Source organism: Mauremys mutica, chromosome 19 (genome assembly GCF_020497125.1).
Source record: "Mauremys mutica isolate MM-2020 ecotype Southern chromosome 19, ASM2049712v1, whole genome shotgun sequence".
NCBI lineage: Eukaryota > Metazoa > Chordata > Testudines > Geoemydidae > Mauremys > Mauremys mutica.
Window position 1 is genome coordinate 7,088,297 of NC_059090.1, and position 18,553 is coordinate 7,106,849.

Genomic DNA, 18,553 nt, shown 5'->3' on the forward strand with positions numbered 1-18,553 from the left:
TCCACGTTAAAGCGCTGCTGTGGCGCTTTACTGTTGCCAGTGTAGACTAGCCCTTAGTCTCTATAGGCTTCTGTTTCCCCATCTCCTTGATGAGATTACAAGTTTGGCTGACAAAGGTAATAGGGTTAACATAATATACTTAGATTTCTGTAAGCTGTTTGACTTGGTGCCACCCAGCGTTTTGATTAAAAAGCTAGAACAATACAAAATGAACATGGCACACATTAAATGGATTAAAAACTTGCTAACTGATGGGTCTCAAAATGTAACTATGAGCACAGAATCATCTTCAACACGGTGTGTTTCCATTGGTGTCCCACAGGAATCAGTCCTGGCCTTTCTTTTAAAATAGGCTTTTTAAGGCCTGCCACTCTTGAGATATGTTCTCCTGGACCAGGACCATTCTGGTCTGTGGCTTACGGAAGAGTTATTTTTAATCCCCTTCCTCACTAGGATCCTTTCTTCCTTTTCACCCAGCTGTTCCACCTGCTCAATTCTGCTGGAAGTCTGTAGCAATTCTTTGAGTGTCCTCTGTGTGGTGTCCTAGGTCCTGAACCCTGGCCTAGGAGTCCCCAGGGAGCTGCCAATGTCTGTTGAAGCCTGGTGGGCTCTAAGCTACGAGGACGGTAGCCCCAGCCAAGGCACCGCCCACGGGAGCTCTGAGTGGAGGATTGTCTGGCTCCACCAATTGGTCCAACTTCGCTATTTAAGCCAGAAGGAGGCACAGGAAGTTTGAGCAACAGGATGGTTTCCTATGGTGCCTGTGTTAGGCCTGCACCCAGCCCTGTTCCTGATTCCTGCTCTGCTCCTGGCTCATGCCGTCACTCCTGTTCCCATCCATGCTTGATCCTTGCCTCTCCTCCTGCCCCTACATCTCACCTCCAATCCGCCGCTACCCGCCCTGGCTCTGACCCTGGCCTCCGACTTCTGATTCTGATTCCGGGTTGACCCTCGGCTCTGACCCTCAGCTTAGATTCCTGGTTCTGACTCTGCCTTGACCCCCTGGCTCTGGTAACTGGCAGTTGACTCTGGTGCTGACCTGTGGCTTCATTCCCCCACCCGAACGCCGGCTCCTCCCACTAGACCTGACTCCTGCTCTGACTACTAGGCCAGAACAGCTACATCTTGGTCCATAACCCTCAGCATATTCCTGCTCTTGGGATGGGTTGACTGGGTGCAGGCAGGATGGTGGAACCTTCTAGTAGCAGGCAGGGCCTGTTTGGGCACCTCACTCTTGCCTCAGTGTTGGCGCAGATTTAACACCATTAATTTGGGCTCCTTACAAAAGCAGCTTTGCCTCTCCTGGAATCGACACCTCCTCATCTATTATTGGGAGTGGATCACATCCACCCTGATTGAATTGGCCCTGTCAACACTGGTTCTCCACTTGTGAGGTAACTCCCTTCTCTTCATGTGTCAGTATATAATGCCTGCATCTGTAACATTCACTCCATGTATCTGAAGAAGTGGGTTTTTACCCACGAAAACTTATGCTCAAATAAATCCATTAGTCTTTAAGGTGTCACCGGACTCCTTGTTGTTTTTGAAGAAAAAACAGTCGCTACTTGTTCTGATTCCGGACACATGAGGTGTTGCCTCCTGGAGGTCTACAGGTTATGACCCTATATCAGTCCCAAATCCCAAGCTCTTTCTGCTTCAGGGGTTACCCAGTTTCTAAGTTAAACAGTATAGATAAGCAGCTGTTAAACCATTTGCTCCTGGAACGGCTCTGTAACTCATCATTAGGTTAGCATAAAGCTGTTCAGCATGTCCACACCCAGCAACAGTCCTTGTTGACTATGGCACCTAACCACAATTCCTGGCACAGCTCCCTCCTTTCTGTGTCCTAGTATTTTTTGAGCAGGAACATTTCGTTTAGGGTAGGGATGGGGAACCCTCGACCCGCAGGCTGGATCCGGCCCGTTTCTTAATTTCATTCAGCTCGCGGCAAGTCTTGGCGCCCGCCCTACGGGGCTAGAGCCGTGAGTGCCAGCTTACCCCACTGGGGGTGGGAAGCCCCAAGCCTCCACACCCCCAGCCCCGGGTGGGTGAGCTGAACATTTCTCTCTCTCTCTCTCTCTTAAAAAAAAAAAATCACCTAAATTAAGTTGCTTTTTACTTGTGTGTGTGACCGTGATTGATTTTTTTTCTATGGGTCAATGGCCCGTGATAGAAAAAAGACTCCCCACCCCTGGTTTAGGGGGAAGGAGGGGAGTTGATAGGTGGCAATGACAAGTCTCTGAACTGTCACTGAATGATGGGAGTGGTGAGTTGAGACTTTTTTACACTATGTTGTGTTAAATGGACCTCATCCCTCCCACCCCACTTGTCAGTTTCATTCTTCTGATGGTCCCGTCTGACACATACATTGTAAGCTGTCTGGGACAGGGGCTGTTTTCTTTGGGTACGTCTAGACTGCAATCACACCCAGTGATTACAGTTTCTGTAGACATACCCAGTGATGAGCTGCCAAAATATTAACAGGTTCCCTCCTCCTCACCCCACAAGGGGGTTGTGGCCGCCCCCCCCCCAGGGCTCCTGCTCCATCCAACCCCTCACCGGGACTCCTGCCCCATCCACCCCCCTTCCCTGTCTCCTGACTGCCCCCTGCCGCCCCATCCAACCCCTCCTCTCATTCCTTATGCCCCCCTGGGACCCCTGCCTCATCCAACCACCCCTTCTCTCTGTCCCCGACTACCCCTAAAACCCCTGCCCCTGATTGCCCCCCACAGCCCCATCCAACCCCTGCTCCTTCCTGACTGCACCCCCCCGGGGACCCTTGCCCCCCATTCAATCCCCCTGTTCCCTGCCCTCTGACCGCCCCACCCCATCCACCCCCCCAACTCCCTTGCCCTCTTCCAACACCTCCTCTCTGCTCCCTGCCCCCTTACCGCGCTGCCTGGAGCCGCTCGGCAGGGACCAGGTCTGGGTCCAGGCCGGGGGCACTTGGCTGGGCCGGGCCAAAGCTGCTTGGCCGAGACCAGCACCGAGGGGGCCAAGCCAGGCCGGAGCTGGGGGCGCTCGGCTGGGGCCGGGACAGAGCTGGGAGTGCTCAGCTGGGACCACGAGCCGGGCCAGAGGGAGCCGCGGGCCTGGAGCCGTGGGGCCGGAGCTGGGGGCGCTCAGCTGGGTCTGGGATAGGGCTGGGTCTGGTGGCGCTCGGCCAGGGTGCCAGGCCGGAGGGAGCCACTCGGCCAGAACCAGGAGCCTGGCCAGAGGGAGCTGCTTGGCCGGGCTGGGCCAGCCGCACCTCCCCTTCCCCGGTGCCCCAGCTTACCTGCCTGCTGCTTGTTTCGGGCTTCCCCCAAACATCTGATTCGCAGGAAGCAGGGGAGGGGGAGAAGGGGGACGGAGCATTCAGGGGAGAGGGGGAAGTGAGCTGGGGCCGGGGCAGAGTGGACAGCTGCCGGAGCTTTTGTTAAATAAAGCCCTTTTAGAACCGGTTGTTCCGGGACAACCGGTTCTAAAAGGGCTTCTAAATTTAACAACCGGTTCCTGTGAACCGGCTCCAGCTCACCACTGGATACAATGAGGATAATACCACCTACCTCACCGGGAGGATGTGAGGATTAGAACATAAGAACATAAGAGAGGCCGTACCGGGTCAGACCAAAGGTCCATCTAGCCCAGTATCTGTCTACCGACAGTGGCCAATGCCAGGTGCCCCAGAGGGAGTGAACCTAACAGGCAATGATCAAGTGATCTCTCTCCTGCCATCCATCTCCATCCTCTGACGAACAGAGGCTAGGGACACCATTCTTACCCATCTTAGCTAATAGCCATTTATGGACTTAGCCACCATGAATTTATCCAGTCCCCTTTTAAACATTGTTATAGTCCTAGCCTTCACAACCTCCTCAGGTAAGGAGTTCCACAAGTTGACTGTGTGCTGCGTGAAGAAGAACTTCCTTTTATTTGTTTTAAACCTGCTGCCTATTAATTTCATTTGGTGACCCCATGTTCTTGTATTATGGGAATAAGTAAATAACTTTTCCTTATCCACTTTCTCAACATCACTCATGATTTTATATACCTCTATCATGTCCCCCCTTAGTCTTCTCTTTTCCAAGCTGAAGAGTCCTAGCCTCTTTAATCTTTCCTCGTATGGGACCCTCTCTAAACCCCTAATCATTTTAGTTGCCCTTTTCTGAACCTTTTCTAGTGCTAGAATATCTTTTTTGAGGTGAGGAGACCACATCTGTACACAGTATTCGAGATGTGGGCGTACCATGGATTTATATAAGGGCAATAATATATTCTCAGTCTTATTCTCTATCCCCTTTTTAATGATTCCTAACATCCTATTTGCTTTTTTGACCGCCTCTGCACACTGCGTGGACATCTTCAGAGAACTATCCACAATGACGCCAAGATCTTTTTCCTGACTCGTTGTAGCTAAGTTAGCCCCCATCATGTTGTATGTATAGTTGGGGTTATTTTTTCCAGTGTGCATTACTTTACATTTATCCACATTAAATTTCATTTGCCATTTTGTTGCCCAATCATTCATTAGTTTGTACAGTATTTGAAGATGAAGGGTGGGATTTTCAAAACTCCCGGAAAGATTTGGGCACCCCGTTCCCATTAGAAATTAAACACTAAAGTCAGCAGCCGTGACTCTGAATACAGAGCTGACCTGCTGAGTGGAGTGACTGATACGTTGACATAGTCACTTTTCAGAGTACAGCCACACGTCCCGTGCCCAACCCACTCTGAGACAAGCAGTGAGCCAGACCCAAGGATGATTTATTCTTCATAATTTATTTGCAGTGGTGCCCACTGTATATTAGGCACTTTCCAAACACTTAATGAGGACAGTCCCTGATAGGAGGTGTTCCCTACCTACGAACAGAGGTCTGAGGAAGGGAAATAACAACAGGCAAGTTACAAACTTTTTATTTAAAAATCATCAAGAGTCACTCTAGACAGCATGGCTGAGGTGGGTCTTTAGGAGGGACTTGAATGTGGACAGGGTAGAGACCTTGTGGATGAGCTCAGGGAGCTTGTAACATGCCAAGGTGGCTGCATGGGAAAAGACATGGAGGTGGCTGTGTGAGAATCCGCCAAACAAGCAGATGAGAACTGTGGAACTCATTGTCAGGGGATGTTGTGAAGTCCAAAACTATAATGGGATTAAAAAAAGAATTAAAGAAGTTCATGCAGGGACATCATTTCAGATTTTGGTGGTGGTGGGCAACTTTAACTGTGATTACATGGGCTACTTAGGCACCTGAAAACTACTTTTTTTTTTGCAGACAATAATTTAGAAAGTAGCTGACAGGAGCACTGTATCTAATTCCTGTATACAGAAAGAAAATTAAATAAATACTAGACCCATTCAGCTCTAATACTAACATGTTCTGACATTTTGTGTCACGTCACTTAAGGGACACTGATTAGGCTTAAAATTTTAAAGCATACTCTTACTCTTGAATACAACAATGGAAACAACTGTACAAAAATCTAGATTACTTTCTATCATTTAGGCTATTTACTTTTTGCAGTTCACCAAGCTTGGAATAGATCATTTAACGTTTGGAAACACCCTACTAGGGAAAGGCCCCATAACTTCATACTGCACCTGCCTAGGGCTCTAGGGGTGATAGCTCACTACAAATACTAGACTAGAAACTGACTTTAAACAGGAGTGAAACTGACACTTTCAAAGTATTGCCAACCCCAAATGTTCAAAAATGATGAGTCCGGCTCACCAAAAATCATGAGATTGGCTTAAAAATCACGAGATTATTTAAAAATAACAGATTTGGTGTTCTTTTTGTTTGCTTTCTGCTGTTTGAGCCTTGAGGGTGCACTGGGTCACATTTTGAATCTTCCTCCACAGCCACGAGGGCTAGAAACTTACTTTTTCTTTAAGAATGAAGGCTGAAATCATCACAGATCCACTTGACTGCAGGAGCTGTGGCTTTAAGGAAAACAATAATTATCGTGAGACTCATGACAAAATCATGAGAGTTGGCAACACTGCTCACTTCTGTTTAAAGGCCAGTTACTTTCCAGAATACCACCACAATGACTGAGCTGCAGTTCTCACAGGCAAATATTTAAAACCAAACACCAAGAAAATTCCACATTTTAAAGTTGAGAAAAAATTGAGTCTTCTGAGGCAAAGCAGGGCCACTGCAGGCAGGAAAGGAAAATAAACAGGCACAGGAGCTCTGGGCAGCTCTTCTTCTCGAAAAAAAAAAGTTGGGTGATCAAATCTTCCAGTCCTTAATCAGGTAAAACTTCTATTGCCACCAGTGCCTTCACTCATAGATATTAACATGTGTTCAGTAATTATACACTTCATATTTAACTATCTTAGAGCCATCTTATCCAGGGCTACATATTTTATACGCCTTGGCTCAGGGACTATATTTTCTGGCATATTCTGAACAATGCTGAGTGCGCACATGGTGTCAGTGAATTAGAACAGCCGTACTGGGTCAGACCAAAGGTCCATCTAGCCCAGTATCCTGTCTTCTGACAGTGGCCAATGCCAGGTGCTCCAGAGGGAATGAACAGAACAGGTGATCATCAAGTGATCCAACCCCTGTCACCCATTCCCCGCTTCTGGCAAATAGAGGCTAGGGACACAATAATACAATATCACAAATAATACAGATTATGACAATAATAGTTGACTTTATGGATACTACGGATGCAATTTGTTCTTTGTTCTGGAATTGGTCTGAATACAGCTGAAACCCTAAGAATTTGAGGCATAAACACATCTGATACTCATACAACACGTTCTCATTCCTTCCTTTTCCCAAACTCAGAACAAAAAATAACAAAATAAAATGGTTTTTGGATAAAATATAAAATTTCACAGCTGCCATTGTTCTACAGCCCAGCATGGGGCAGAACCTGCCACCCCTTGGGGGTTAAAATGATCTCTTCTCATCTGACGCTCATTCTCTCTCTATTTCTTTCTTCATCCTTCCTGACCTTTGTGATGCTTTTCATGCTGTCAACCATGACATCCTCCTTCCCAATAGCCTGGGAGGCTCAGAGAACTGGCCTGCTTGGCTTTGCTCCCATGTATCAGAGTTCTCTTTTTTTACAGCATGCAACAGAGAGAAAGGCTGGTCCAGTGGAGAGAAAGCTGGGGTTGTATTTCCCCAGGGACTTGCTGAATGCTCTCAGGCCAGTGTTTCAAAGGTTTTAGGTACCCCAAAATGCAGCTAGGCATCTAGTGGGGTTTACAAAGCATCCAACTTTCTAGGTACTTTTGAAAATCCCACTAGGTGCCCAATAGGGTGACTAGATGTCCCGATTTTATAGGGACACCTGATTTTTGGGTCTTTTTCTTATATAGGATCCTATTACCCTCCACCCCCGTCACGATTTTTCACACTTGCTGTCTGGTCACCCTAGTGCTAAATACCTTTGAAAATGTGGTGGTTAGTCTGTGTGTGCCTCAGTGCCTATTTGTATAGGGGGGAGGGATAGCTCAGTGGTTTGAGCATTGACCTGCTAAACCCAGGGTTGTGAGTTCAATCCTTGAGGGGGCCACTTAGGGATCTGGGGCAAAAATTGGTCCTGCTAGTGAAGGCAGGGGGCTGGACTCAATGACCTTTCAAGGTCCCTTCCAGTTCTAGGAGATTGGTATATCTCCAGTTATTACCTTATTACCTATAGTGGGGATAACAGCACAGCTCTACCTCACCAAGGGAGGGGCTGCGAGGAGAAATCAGTTAGACTTTGTGAGGTGCTCAGCTACTACAGTGATGGGGCCACACAACTACCACAGGTCAAGTGGGCACCTTGCTATACCATTGCTCACCCTTCCCTTGGTTTAGGCCCCTTCTTTTCACCTATCCCCCTCACATCTCCCTCTTTTCCAAATGTAACCTTGGCTCAGAGGACTTGGCTGTATTTCTTCTGAGTTCCCTGTATTCTGGGAATTCACTTCCAGATCCTTAATTTAATTACTAGCTCTTTCTTATCTTAATCACTTGACCTCTGTTTTTAAACAAAATGCTGACTCCCTGCCCCAGGGGCACAAGCAGAGACCAGCCTGCTCCTCTGATGAATTTATATTCCACACCCAGACTGCAGGGCAGTTAAGAGCTCTAGCTGGGGCTAGGACACTGCAGAGCTCCTGTATGAAACTCCGAGTGTGGGAGGGCGAGTTGCTTACAGGAATTGCTACATTGTTTGCTTTCAAGGAGCTTGGCTTTCTGTGTGTGGAAGAAGTCTCCGAAATAACAGGAAACTGGTGTTAGCAGAGTGCTCGTGCCCAGGACTGTGATCACATCACACTATGAACCCCGAGCCCAATACCGAACTGCCCACCTGTTTCCTTGTCACCAGGTCAGTTTCTAAGGTTAGCAGCTTGTCCTCAAAGAGAAAGAGCCAAACGTTGGTTGGTGATGGGGGAGGGAGAAATGCCGCCCGGAAAAGGAAAGGGGCTGAGTCCTGACTTGGTGATCACCTGTTCTGTTCATTCCCTCTGGGGCACCTGGCACTGGCCACTGCCAGAGGACAGGACCCTGGGCTGGATGGACCTTTGGTCTGACCCCGCCTGGCCGTTCTTATGACTTCCACGTGCTGTGGCCACGTGGAGCTGCTTGAGCCCAGCTCCGATCCGCCGTCCCTACAAGTTAGGGGTCCCGGTCTCGTTCACACTAACGCCACTTCACGCCACTGTGGCGGTGAGAAAGGGCCGTAAAGCCAGTCCGTGATACTGACACTCCTGGCTGGATATTTACAGTGGCAGAACCCCGGGGCGGTGTCAAGCGGTTTTCGTGTAAATGAGACTCGGCCCCCGAGGGACCGTGGCTGCTCCGGGTCACACACACGCCAGGCGAGCTGCAATGGCGGGTTCACCGACCTGACCCCCGTCCCCGCGCAGGGGATCTGCCCAGGCGCTGAACGCGGGTTTGTGACCCAGGCGAGCTCGGTGTGAAATCCCCGAGGGGATCCGCCGCGGGGATAACAGCTCTGCCCCGCCGCAGGCACGGACCGTGTCCCGGGCCGCGCTCCCCGCCCCCCACAGCCCGGGAGAAACGAGCCTCACCTCGCGGCTGTTCTCTGCGGAGTCCGCACCGCGGGACGAGGAGCCTCCAGGGACCGAGCTAAACTTCCCGCCTCCCAGGCGCTGACAGACCCTTCCGGCGGATTAGACCCCGCCCCTCAGCGCAGCGCTGAGGTTCCAGAGCCCCGCCCCTCCCGGCTTAGACCCCGCCCCCTTAGCGCAGCTCTGACGTTCCAGAGCCCCGCCCCTCCCTGAGCCAGCCCCGCCCCTCCCCGCTTCGGGCCCGCCCCCCAGCCCAGCTCTGAAGTCCCAGAGCCCCGCCCCTCCCTGAGCCAGCCCCGCCCCCGCAGCACAGCTCTGAGGTCCCAGAGCCCCGCCCGCAGCCTGAGTCAGCTGACCCGTGACCCAGACGGGGCGCTGTGATTGGCTGCCAGGAAGGGCCGGTGGGGTCGTAGACCCGCATGGCGGAGCGCAGCGTGGAGCCTGGTGAGCCGGGGCAGGCGGGCTCGGGCCGAGGGGCTGATCCCGGGGGAGCGGCCCCAGCCGCACGAATGAAGAGCTAAGGGAAGTGGCTGGTTTAAACGGGCTCCGAGGTCCAGCTCCTGCTCGGGGGCGGCGGGGGCACATGGTCGCTCCAGCTCCCTGCTGCCCACTCAGCCTGTGGCCACTGCTGCACTACAGCCGCGCGGCTACCGGCTGCAGGTACACGGGGCCTGAGCGTGTGAGATCTTGGAGTGAGGCTGGGGAGGAGAGAAGATCTGGGAAGGGTCTTCTCAAGTCAAGGGAACACTGCCTAAACCAGTGACACTCAGATTGAGCTTCGAGAGCCCCCAGTGTCTCTTTTAATGTCTCCTGCGGCTCTTTGCAACACACGCTGTTAAAACATCGTGTAACCTAATTATTAACCAGTCAGGATGTTTTTACTATGTTACTAACCAGCTGTAGTTGACAAAATAACACTTTGGTCAGTCATTTTGCTGTGAAAATATATAAAAAAATTAAAAAAGGGAAATGGAAATAATGAATTCATACTACTGTGGCTCTTCTGGGTAATGTTGATAGTCAGTTTGGCTCCTGAACCACTGAGGTCTTAGTATCACTGGTCTAAAAATAGCATTTCAGTTTCAGAATTAGAATTAGTGGTGCTTTTTGCCACAGAAAGTAGGTTATGTATTGGCAGAGTGAGATGTGCCTACAGCAATGATGAGTGAAGTATAGTCTGACCTGGTATTGCCAAGATTTTGTTTTGGTTCTGACCAGGGTGTGATAATATAATCTTCTCTCTGAGCTGATTCTGGTTACTTATAATGAGGATGACCTATTGAATCTTGGATGTTCTTCCATTTTATTTATCTTTTTATAAAATATGCAAACTTGGTTACATTGTAAATGAGTAAATTATGCCATAGCTATTAATGAGGCCTTTTTAAACTATGTTCTAATTCAGCTTTCATTTTTTTTCAGGTCTGAGTAATAGTTTCATGTTCAGATGTCTGTTCACATGGAGCACAATGGACTAATTGGAGCATCAAATCCGACACAGTCTTTTCGTAAGACTTGAGTGGGGATTTTAGAGCAATACTGAATGTATAAAGGATGTAACCAGTTAAGTAAAGCCTGCTTCATTAGAAAGAGATGCCGGGGTAGAAAAAGATTTTTTTCTACTTAAGACAATAATTGAAGTGCAAATACAGACTGAAGTTCCAGGGTCATGTACAGTAACTCCTCACTTAACGTTGTAGTTATGTTCCTGAAAAATGCTACTTTAAGTGAAATGATGTTAAGCGAATCCAATTTCCTCATAAGAATTAATGTAAATTGTGTGGGGTTAGGTTCCAGGGAATCTTTTTCACCAGTCAAGACATCATATTCATATACTGTGTGTGTGTAATTTATAAATATATAACACAGTATAAGTTTTAAACATAATTTAATACTGTACACAGCAATGATGACAGCATGGCAGAGAGAGACAGAGACACACACACACACCATGTGTAAGAGAGAGAGAGATGCGCATTGCCCTTTTAGGTAGGTTAACCCCGCTCTAAGTACATTGCTGGCAGCAGCTGCTGTCTCAACTTGCTGATCTACTTAAAAAGGCAAGCTCCCTTTGTCCTGAGCCCTGTCATGGCCTCCTGCTCTGTGGGGAACTTATAGGAACTGGTTCCAAGCCCCCACCAGCTAGCTCCAACAGGCTGCTCTTTCTGAAAGCAGTAGACAAAGCAGGCAGCTACTGAATAACATTATAAGGGAGCATTGAACAACTTTAAATGAGCATGTTCTCTAATTGATTGTTTTGTTGCTAATGTTCACTGGGATGACTAAGTGAAGAGTTACTGTACTGACTTTAAAATTATATAAATCTTAGGTCATGACACTAATGAATCACTGATTTAAAATTAACTTAAAAGGTTCAAAGTCCATAGGATTAAGCATAATTCAACAGAAATGTCAGTGATCAGTCATGAGCTGCAATAAGGAGACAAACTGTTTTCTTCGCTTCTGCTGGCTGAGAGTGAGCAGCACTATTGGACACCAAAAAACCCTGGGAAAAAAATTAACCGTAAAACCACCTTTTCAATAAACACTCTAGCCCCAGTCTGGTAGCCTTTATTTACATGAGCAGTTGTACTGGAGTCAGTGGGACTACGTTTGTAGATCTGTGTAATCAAGCCTTCTCGGGCTGGCCATGTTATAAGGTTGTATTGTTCTCCTGGAGCATCTGGGTTATCAATTTTCAGAAAAAATGTAACAACTGTTGGGAAATATTTGTTGAAGCAAGATGTAATGGATGATATGAATTAATTTCAAATTTGAGCTATATTAAAAAGCCTTGTAAAATCTACTTAATCTTGAATAATCTTCCACTGAACGTGACTTCCCCCCCCCCCCCCCAAATAAGGTGTGTTTGCGTGAGCTCATTTAAGCTGGTGAAGTGTCTATATTTGTAGATCCCATAGTATTTGTGGAGGCAGCAAAATGAGCCTGCCTTCTTATTAATATGCCTCCAAAGGCAGAGGTAGCCATTAGCACTGGTCTGGTATGTAAAGTGACAGCTTTCATTTTAGCAGGGTACAGGAGTTAGGGACCCTTCTTGGGCCTCAAAGGATTAAAAAAAACAAACAAAAAAACCTTGGCTCTTAATGTGAAAAGATTGTACAAGTTCTTTGCAGCACATTGTTAGAAGGCTAAATTGCTGTTTCTGTAATGTATTGTAATACCATACCAGCTAGGATAGTCTACTGCTGCCCTCTGTCGTTTCAATAGAAAACAAGGTTCACGCTTCATGAAAACCCACTCCTTCCAACTGGTTAAAATGACCTGTGCTTAAGTAGATCAACTAAAGTGCTGTGGAAGCAGGAATCACCTTAAAACCACCACTAGCCAACTTTGATCTCTAAGCAGGCTGATTATCGAAGGAGACATTTCAGTATGACCAAATGGACGTAAGGTGCTAAATGAAGCTATACTACACCAGTCCTAATTAAAACTGGCAAACTGCAGCTTAAGTCTTGGCTCCTCTTCAGTATGAGGGCACTGCTCCCTGATTACAATTTCCACCATGTGTGATTTTACTCTGACCTTTGGGTCTCCACCAACTGTCCATATATTATGATGAAAGCAGCTACAGTCTGATTCAGTTCATGCAAATATAAACTTTCAGATGAGCAGTTTGAGTGGTTTTAAACCATTAGATAACAGAAGTGGAAAAAGTCTAGTTACGTCCTAATTCCCAGTATCATGATAGATAGGAAGGAAGAGAGAAGCAGCTTTGCAATGTCAGTAATCACTAACAGATTTGAGGATCTATTAAATAAAGCAAGTCTGAATTGGCACGGTTCCAGTTTTTATCTGGCTTCAGTCACATATGCTCAATAAACCCAATTCAGACAGAGGGCATCCTTTCCCTGGCTTGGGCTAGTGCTGCCTGGCTTGCTAACATCACCCCTGAGTTGTCCAAGGGGAGATTTAGGGAGGGTGGGGAGTTAAATTTATGGCAAATTGTCATGAATTGTGGGCCTAGCCCTGTTCTGTAATGCTCCCTTGTGAATGCCAAGATTGAATAGTCTGGAAGCAGAGCTGGGGAGAACATGATGAATCTTAGGAACCTAGGAGATGCCAGGCTGGAGCTGAGCAGTGGTTTATTTAGGGCTGTATCTGCCTTTGAAAGTGTTCAGCACCAGAGCCTTCTGGTTGAGAGTCTCAGCCTAGCCCTAGCATCTCAGAATTGGATAGAGCAGCATTTAAGGCAACAAAAACCCTAGTGCTGCTACTGAACCTAGTGTCCAAATGTGCCTTAGAGCCTGATTACTCTGCTAATAAACGGTCACTGTACCTTCTGCTGCCCTAGTAATGTGTTATACACAGTCTGGCTGGCACAAAAGTTGTGTTCCAGGTACAAGAACCTAGACTATACAGTGCTTGCACCAATTATGGATCTGCTTTGTAAGTGTCAGCGCCGCGCACTCCCTTCAGCTTTCAGGGGAGTACAGCTTAACAAGGTGCTGCAGCTCTGTAGCATAGCCGGTGATGGGGCACCTTTGGTGACTCTTTACATAAGTGTAGACACAGCGATAACAAAACACAAAGCCGGATGTGGAGAGGACTGTGTCGTTGGCTCGGATTTTGCGGCACAACGGGCACACTGTCTTCAGTTTTGGTAAGAGAGGTGAGCCTGTGCTGTAGTCCAGGTGTATGGGTGGCGGAGGAGTAGGCAACACAGTCAATGATTTGATGGTCTCCTGGTTCTCAGATGAGTACCACCAGTCCAGAAACTGCAGGAAGAACACGCCCACGGAGAGGCTGGTGGAGAGGGATAAGGCAACTCCTCCCAATGCTTTTTTCACCGCTGATTGCACTTGCTCCTTAATGCTGCAGCAGGGAGATAAGGTACAGACAGAAAATTAGCACCCTGCCCACTCACCTGTGTAAACTAATAGTGCTGATAGACAATAGTGCAGAGACAGTACCCAACTGCATACCAGAGAGAGACTTCAGGGCTAGTCAGCTACTGCTTTTTAAAAAGATACCTTGTTACAAATGTGTGATGTTTACATTATTTAGAATCAACTGAGGAAACGAACAACAGGTATTTTAGGGAGGTGTAATTTGGTGCATGGGGCACGGAACTTTTTTAAAACTTGGAAAGTAGGTCCAGACCCATTGAAGTTCTTAGGTGGAAGGAGTGGGGTTGAGAAGGATTGGGGTACAAAGGAATTAACCCATGGTTTAGTTTCAAAGCAAGCTCGGGTTGGGAGTGTCCAGAACTCATTGCCTTCTGATCAGGATTTCTGTAGGAACAGAAATGCTAGTCCCAGTCCACTGGTGGACAGTTGATCCCACTCACCCACTTTGGTGGCAGTTTCAGAAGACTACCCAAGGACTGAACAGGTCACAGAGACTGAGCTTCTGCAAGTTAAGGCAGTTTTGGAATCAGGGACCTCTGAAGTTAACTCTGACAGGCAGGCTACTAGACTCTGCTCCCCGCTTCAAAGAAGGTCACATTGAGGTTTTAAATATAAAGGAAACATATTTGACAATAATAGGATCCCTGTTTGATGCCTATATGGTACCTCTTAACACTGACAGTTTTATGCTAAAGCACCAGCTGGGAATAGAAAGACAGCCCCAAGATTCCCACATAAGACTGCAATAATTCAAAGCTGTATTTGTCTGGCTCCTTTCTAACTCACCTGTGAGCTGGCTGCTGGCTTGCAGTGGCTACTGCTAGTTTCTGCTCCAACGCCTGGATGTCCTCTGCTGTCAGCCTAACCAGGCGTACACCAGCCAGGCCGAGCAGTGGGGAATGATGCTGAGCCTTACCAAGGATATAGCACAGCTGCTGGCTGAGAAACCAGCCCTCCCAGGCCATGTTTACAAAGGGATAGGCTGCTAAAAAGGCCCTGTAAAAGCGCTTCCAGGAGGATGATGGAGGGTGGATGGAATATTCGTCCTCTTCCCTCAGACTAGAAACCAGTTTCTCCAACTTTGTTTTCAGATAAGGAATGAGAACCAACAAGAGCAGAGACTTCCAGTGCTGCTTCTTCGGCAGCCCAGCACTGGCCAGCTGACGCAGCCCCTTGCTGTCTCCCACCGCTATCCTCTTTAGGCCATAGAAGTTTTCTGAAAAAGAGGCACTACACCTGGACAGAAAATGCTGCTGGAGCAACAGATCCAGGAGGGTGTAGATCTCATCAAACCAATGCCAGAGGAAGCCATAGCGGCCAGGATTGGATTCAGCAAGCACCTAACACAAGATACAGGGAAGGAAATGGTGTCAAAGAGCCACTCAGTTAAAGCAATTATGGCCTATGTATCCGGTATAAGAAATGGTTCAGAAACAGAGACTTGAGCAGTGATCAGAATAAGACACTAGCTAATAGAACTTTGGCCCCGTGGTGAAAATTAAATCCTTCAGTTTGCTACCAGCATACGACTGGCAATACTGTATCTATGTGTGACTTAAGCCAGATGTGAATTCCAGGGGTGAAAGGTGAGTAAAGGGCATTTCACAGGGGACATGGTAGTGATCCCCCTCATTCCCCAATAACGAAAGTATACCCCCTAAAACACTGTCTGCGTATGTATCCTTGCTGAGCTGGAGACTCAAATGCACTGTATATGTGTGTGTTTTCCCTCCATGAACATTTGTTCGATATAAGTGCCTTAGTACTCCATGTCTGGAACTAAAGTAGCATTGTCAGCATCAGTCCAGGCAGAAGGACTTAGATCTGGGCACTCATCCCTTTGTGTGCTAGAGAAAAAGGTGATCTAAGCGCTGAGCCAAGACCTCATGAGTGCCAGTCAGCCCTAGTTCTGCTTTTGACCTCATCTGTTTTTTTTTTTGGACAAGCCACTTTACTTCACTGCTTGAGTGTCCCCAGCTGGAGAAAACATTTCCCTCCCTCACAGGCTTGCTGAGTGGATTAGTTAATGTTTGCATAGTGATCTGAAGATGGAGTGCTAATCAGTGCACTAATTATATGCCATTTATCCCATTCTTCAACAGCACATAGGAAATGTCATGTACCTACCACAGGGCAACTTGCTTTCCACACAGAGGAACCCTTTAACTTTATTTCTGGGAGTCGAGCATTCTCAGCTCCTGTGCCATTATAGCAACAGCAGTGGAGAAAGGTTACAATCTGTGTGCTATACTGAGCCACTGCACCTGCTCAGGCACAGGAGTTCTGTATCCTAAGATAGCACTTTGCCCTTTTATAGCACCTTCCATTTAACAATCACCAAAGTGCTTTTCCAACGTTAATTAATTAGCTCTCCCAACCTCTGTGTGAAGTATATATTATCCCTCATTTTACAAATAGAAAAAACACGGCACAGAAATTAAATGACTTGCCTAGGGTCTATGGAGAGTCAGTGTCAGAGCCAGGAATAGGATACTGATTCTGCTTTAATCATTAGCCTGTACTGCTTCTCATGGATAGGCTAACTGACACCAAGCACATGCTTGACACACATTCAACTTGAACACTGTCACTTATTTTCAGAATCATGACACAAAAAACCTTGTCTTTTAAGGTTCAATCCATAGCACATGTTTATGATGGAGTAGTAAACCCTTGCCACTAGGTGTTTCCAGTGATAATACTGGCATATGCCCTTCCTTGAAATAAGACTGCTGCAGTAAAGTTTTGTAAATGCAATCAAGTAACACTGTCACTGAGACTTCAATGCTATAAGCAGATGCTGCTAGGTGGAGACATTAGAAGGTACTAGTCCCCCTATGAAATACACATACCTTTTAACTTGGCCTAATGTAACACCAAACTCACTTGGTGCTGTATTTTATATGTTCACATTTCTCGTGCTCTATGGATACCACCTCCTCCCTAAAGCCGGGGGGCGGGGGAGGGATCTTTACCTTGACCACATGCTGAAGTGCAGGTCTCACTGCTGACATCAAGCTGTCCTGGGCCACCACTTCGAAGATGGAAGGCCTGTCCTCGCTGGCTGAAGCCGCGGTGAGATGAGCCCCGTGCTCCGCCATGGCGTCCTCCGTGCGGAAGGATCCCGACCTCCCCCCACGGTAGCTGGGACAAAGGAAGCAGGAGTTGGGGTGGGGTGGGGTGTTTTAATGCTGAAAATCCCTCCCAGCCCAAGGGAACGGGCTGTAGGCTGAGCAGCTGCCGTGACGCTGGCACCTGTGCCGCCCCCCCCGGGGACCTGGAGGGGGTGGGGGGGGCAGCTGGGCTGTCTCAGCCGATGGGCGAAGGAGCCTCCAGGAAATGGGTGAAAAGCGCCATGGAAACAGCCTTGGCGAGCAGCCCCGGGGAGGTCCGAGCTCGCGGCGGGGGGGGGTCTCGCTCGGGGACCAGGCTCCGGGGGAGGGCTGGGTCTCGCCGGCCCGGCCCCACACTTACCCCAGCGCCGCTCCCGGGCTGTTCCGGGCCCCACTTCAGAGCAGCCCCCGGAAGCGGGAGCAAGAGGCGACGCTCTGCCCCCCCGCCGCGTCTCTATGGCCTCGGCGGCGCGGACACTCTAGGCAGCGGGAGGGGGGGACTCTATCGCCCTGAGTCTTCCGAGCCGCCCCGCTTCCGGTTCCCGTCCCCGGCCGCCGCCTCCGCAGCGGTGTGTGTGTGTCGCCCCGCCCTGCGCCCGACGCCGCGGTGAGTGTGGGCCGGCCCCGCCCGCCCGCTCCATGGAACAGGCCCGGCGGGGGGGGCCCGGAGGGGGGCCCGGGGCGCGGCTGGGGCAGGGCGCAGGAAGGGGAGCGGGTCCCGCCGCCCTTTGTTCCCAGCCCCGCCGGCGCCGGGCGGAGCGATTGGAGGCCGCGGCCCCTTTCCCCACCGCTGCGGCCTCTCGCCCCCCTTCGCCCGGCACCTGCGCTGCCCCCAGAGCGGCCCCGGGCCAGGCCGGGCCCCGCGCTTCAGGGGGACGCGGGGTCCGGGGGGGCTCGCGGGGGGCCTGGCGCGGGCGTCGCCGTGGGAGGGGGCGGGAGCTGGAAGAGGCGGGGAGGGGGAATGGGGGCGGGGAGGGAGCGGGCTGGGGCCGGGTCACTCGCTGCTGCCAGCGCCAGGCCCCCCGCTAACACCCCAGGCTGCCCTGGATCCCGTGTCCCCCCCCGAAGCGCATTAAGCCCAAACCTTGGTGGAGCCGGACCCACGTTCCTAAATATTGATGGAGCAGGGGCACCCCAGGCCCATATAACTCGCCGCCTATGCCCAGCCCCACTCGGACCGTCCCTCGCCACCCAGGAGCTGTTCCTGGGGGGATGAAGCGCACACAGCTGGGTGGGCTGGCCCAGCGCTTAATGTGGTGAAACCGGGGCTGTTTCCTAGGGAGATTGGGGACCCACCCATTGATCCAGAGCGTGTCTAGCTTCTATGTACCAACTGGGACTGTTCCCTTTCCAGAGTTCCCAGATTAATCATCCACTCAGATTGTCTCAGTCTGAGACTTTTCCCTTTTAGATTTTAAGAAGGTTAGTGTCTTCACCCCTGAGGTTACCCGGGGCTGGGCACAAAACTAGATAGGGCTCTAGATTGCTGTTATGGAGTTTTGGGTGGCCAGGGTTAGTGTTCATCAGTTACAAGACCCATCTTTCTT

At 49.3% G+C, this 18,553-nt stretch overlaps 2 protein-coding genes, 1 long non-coding RNA gene and 1 other non-coding gene across 8 annotated transcripts in view; 2 read left to right on the forward strand and 2 right to left on the reverse strand.

Annotated features, from left to right (window-relative positions):
- Nucleotides 1-4,742: 4,742 nt before the first annotated feature.
- Nucleotides 4,743-9,111, reverse strand: LOC123353213. The gene is made up of 3 exons (XR_006574430.1): nt 9,026-9,111; nt 5,864-5,923; nt 4,743-5,122 (listed from the first exon to the last, which is right to left on the reverse strand). It is a non-coding gene; the product is annotated as an uncharacterized LOC123353213 (long non-coding RNA).
- A 406-nt stretch (nt 9,112-9,517) lies between these two features.
- The window catches only part of AP2B1 (adaptor related protein complex 2 subunit beta 1), a 108,115-nt gene continuing 99,079 nt past the window's right edge, over nt 9,518-18,553 (forward strand). For 2 of the 5 annotated variants that reach the window (XM_044993263.1, XM_044993270.1), the window contains exon 1: nt 17,427-17,613. The gene's annotated coding sequence lies outside the window, so the exon portion shown is untranslated. Of the gene's footprint in view, nt 9,686-10,447; nt 10,526-17,014; nt 17,034-17,426; nt 17,614-18,410; nt 18,429-18,553 lie in introns of those variants that run through there. The other 3 variants (XM_044993264.1, XM_044993267.1, XM_044993269.1) reach the window with 3 other exon arrangements.
- Nucleotides 10,180-10,274, forward strand: LOC123353322. The gene has a single exon (XR_006574464.1). It is a non-coding gene; the product is annotated as a Z30 small nucleolar RNA (small nucleolar RNA).
- On the reverse strand, nt 10,312-17,529 carry PEX12 (peroxisomal biogenesis factor 12). Its single transcript, XM_044993271.1, has 4 exons — nt 17,368-17,529; nt 16,869-17,037; nt 14,680-15,233; nt 10,312-13,858 (listed from the first exon to the last, which is right to left on the reverse strand). The coding sequence occupies exons 2-4, from the start codon at nt 16,992-16,994 to the stop codon at nt 13,459-13,461; spliced, it is 1,080 nt and encodes a 359-aa protein (XP_044849206.1). The 5' UTR covers nt 16,995-17,037; nt 17,368-17,529; the 3' UTR covers nt 10,312-13,458.

Coding starts and splice junctions, on each gene's coding strand:
- PEX12 (XM_044993271.1), bottom strand. CDS start 16,994: ATGGCGGAGCACGGGGCTCATCTCACCGCGGCTTCAGCCAGCGAGGAC. Junction 15,234..16,868: donor CACTTCAGCATGTGGTCAAG/GTAAAGATCCCT, acceptor ATCTTGTGTTAG/GTGCTTGCTGAATCCAATCC. Junction 13,859..14,679: donor AGCCAGCAGCCAGCTCACAG/GTGAGTTAGAAA, acceptor TCCCTGCTGCAG/CATTAAGGAGCAAGTGCAAT.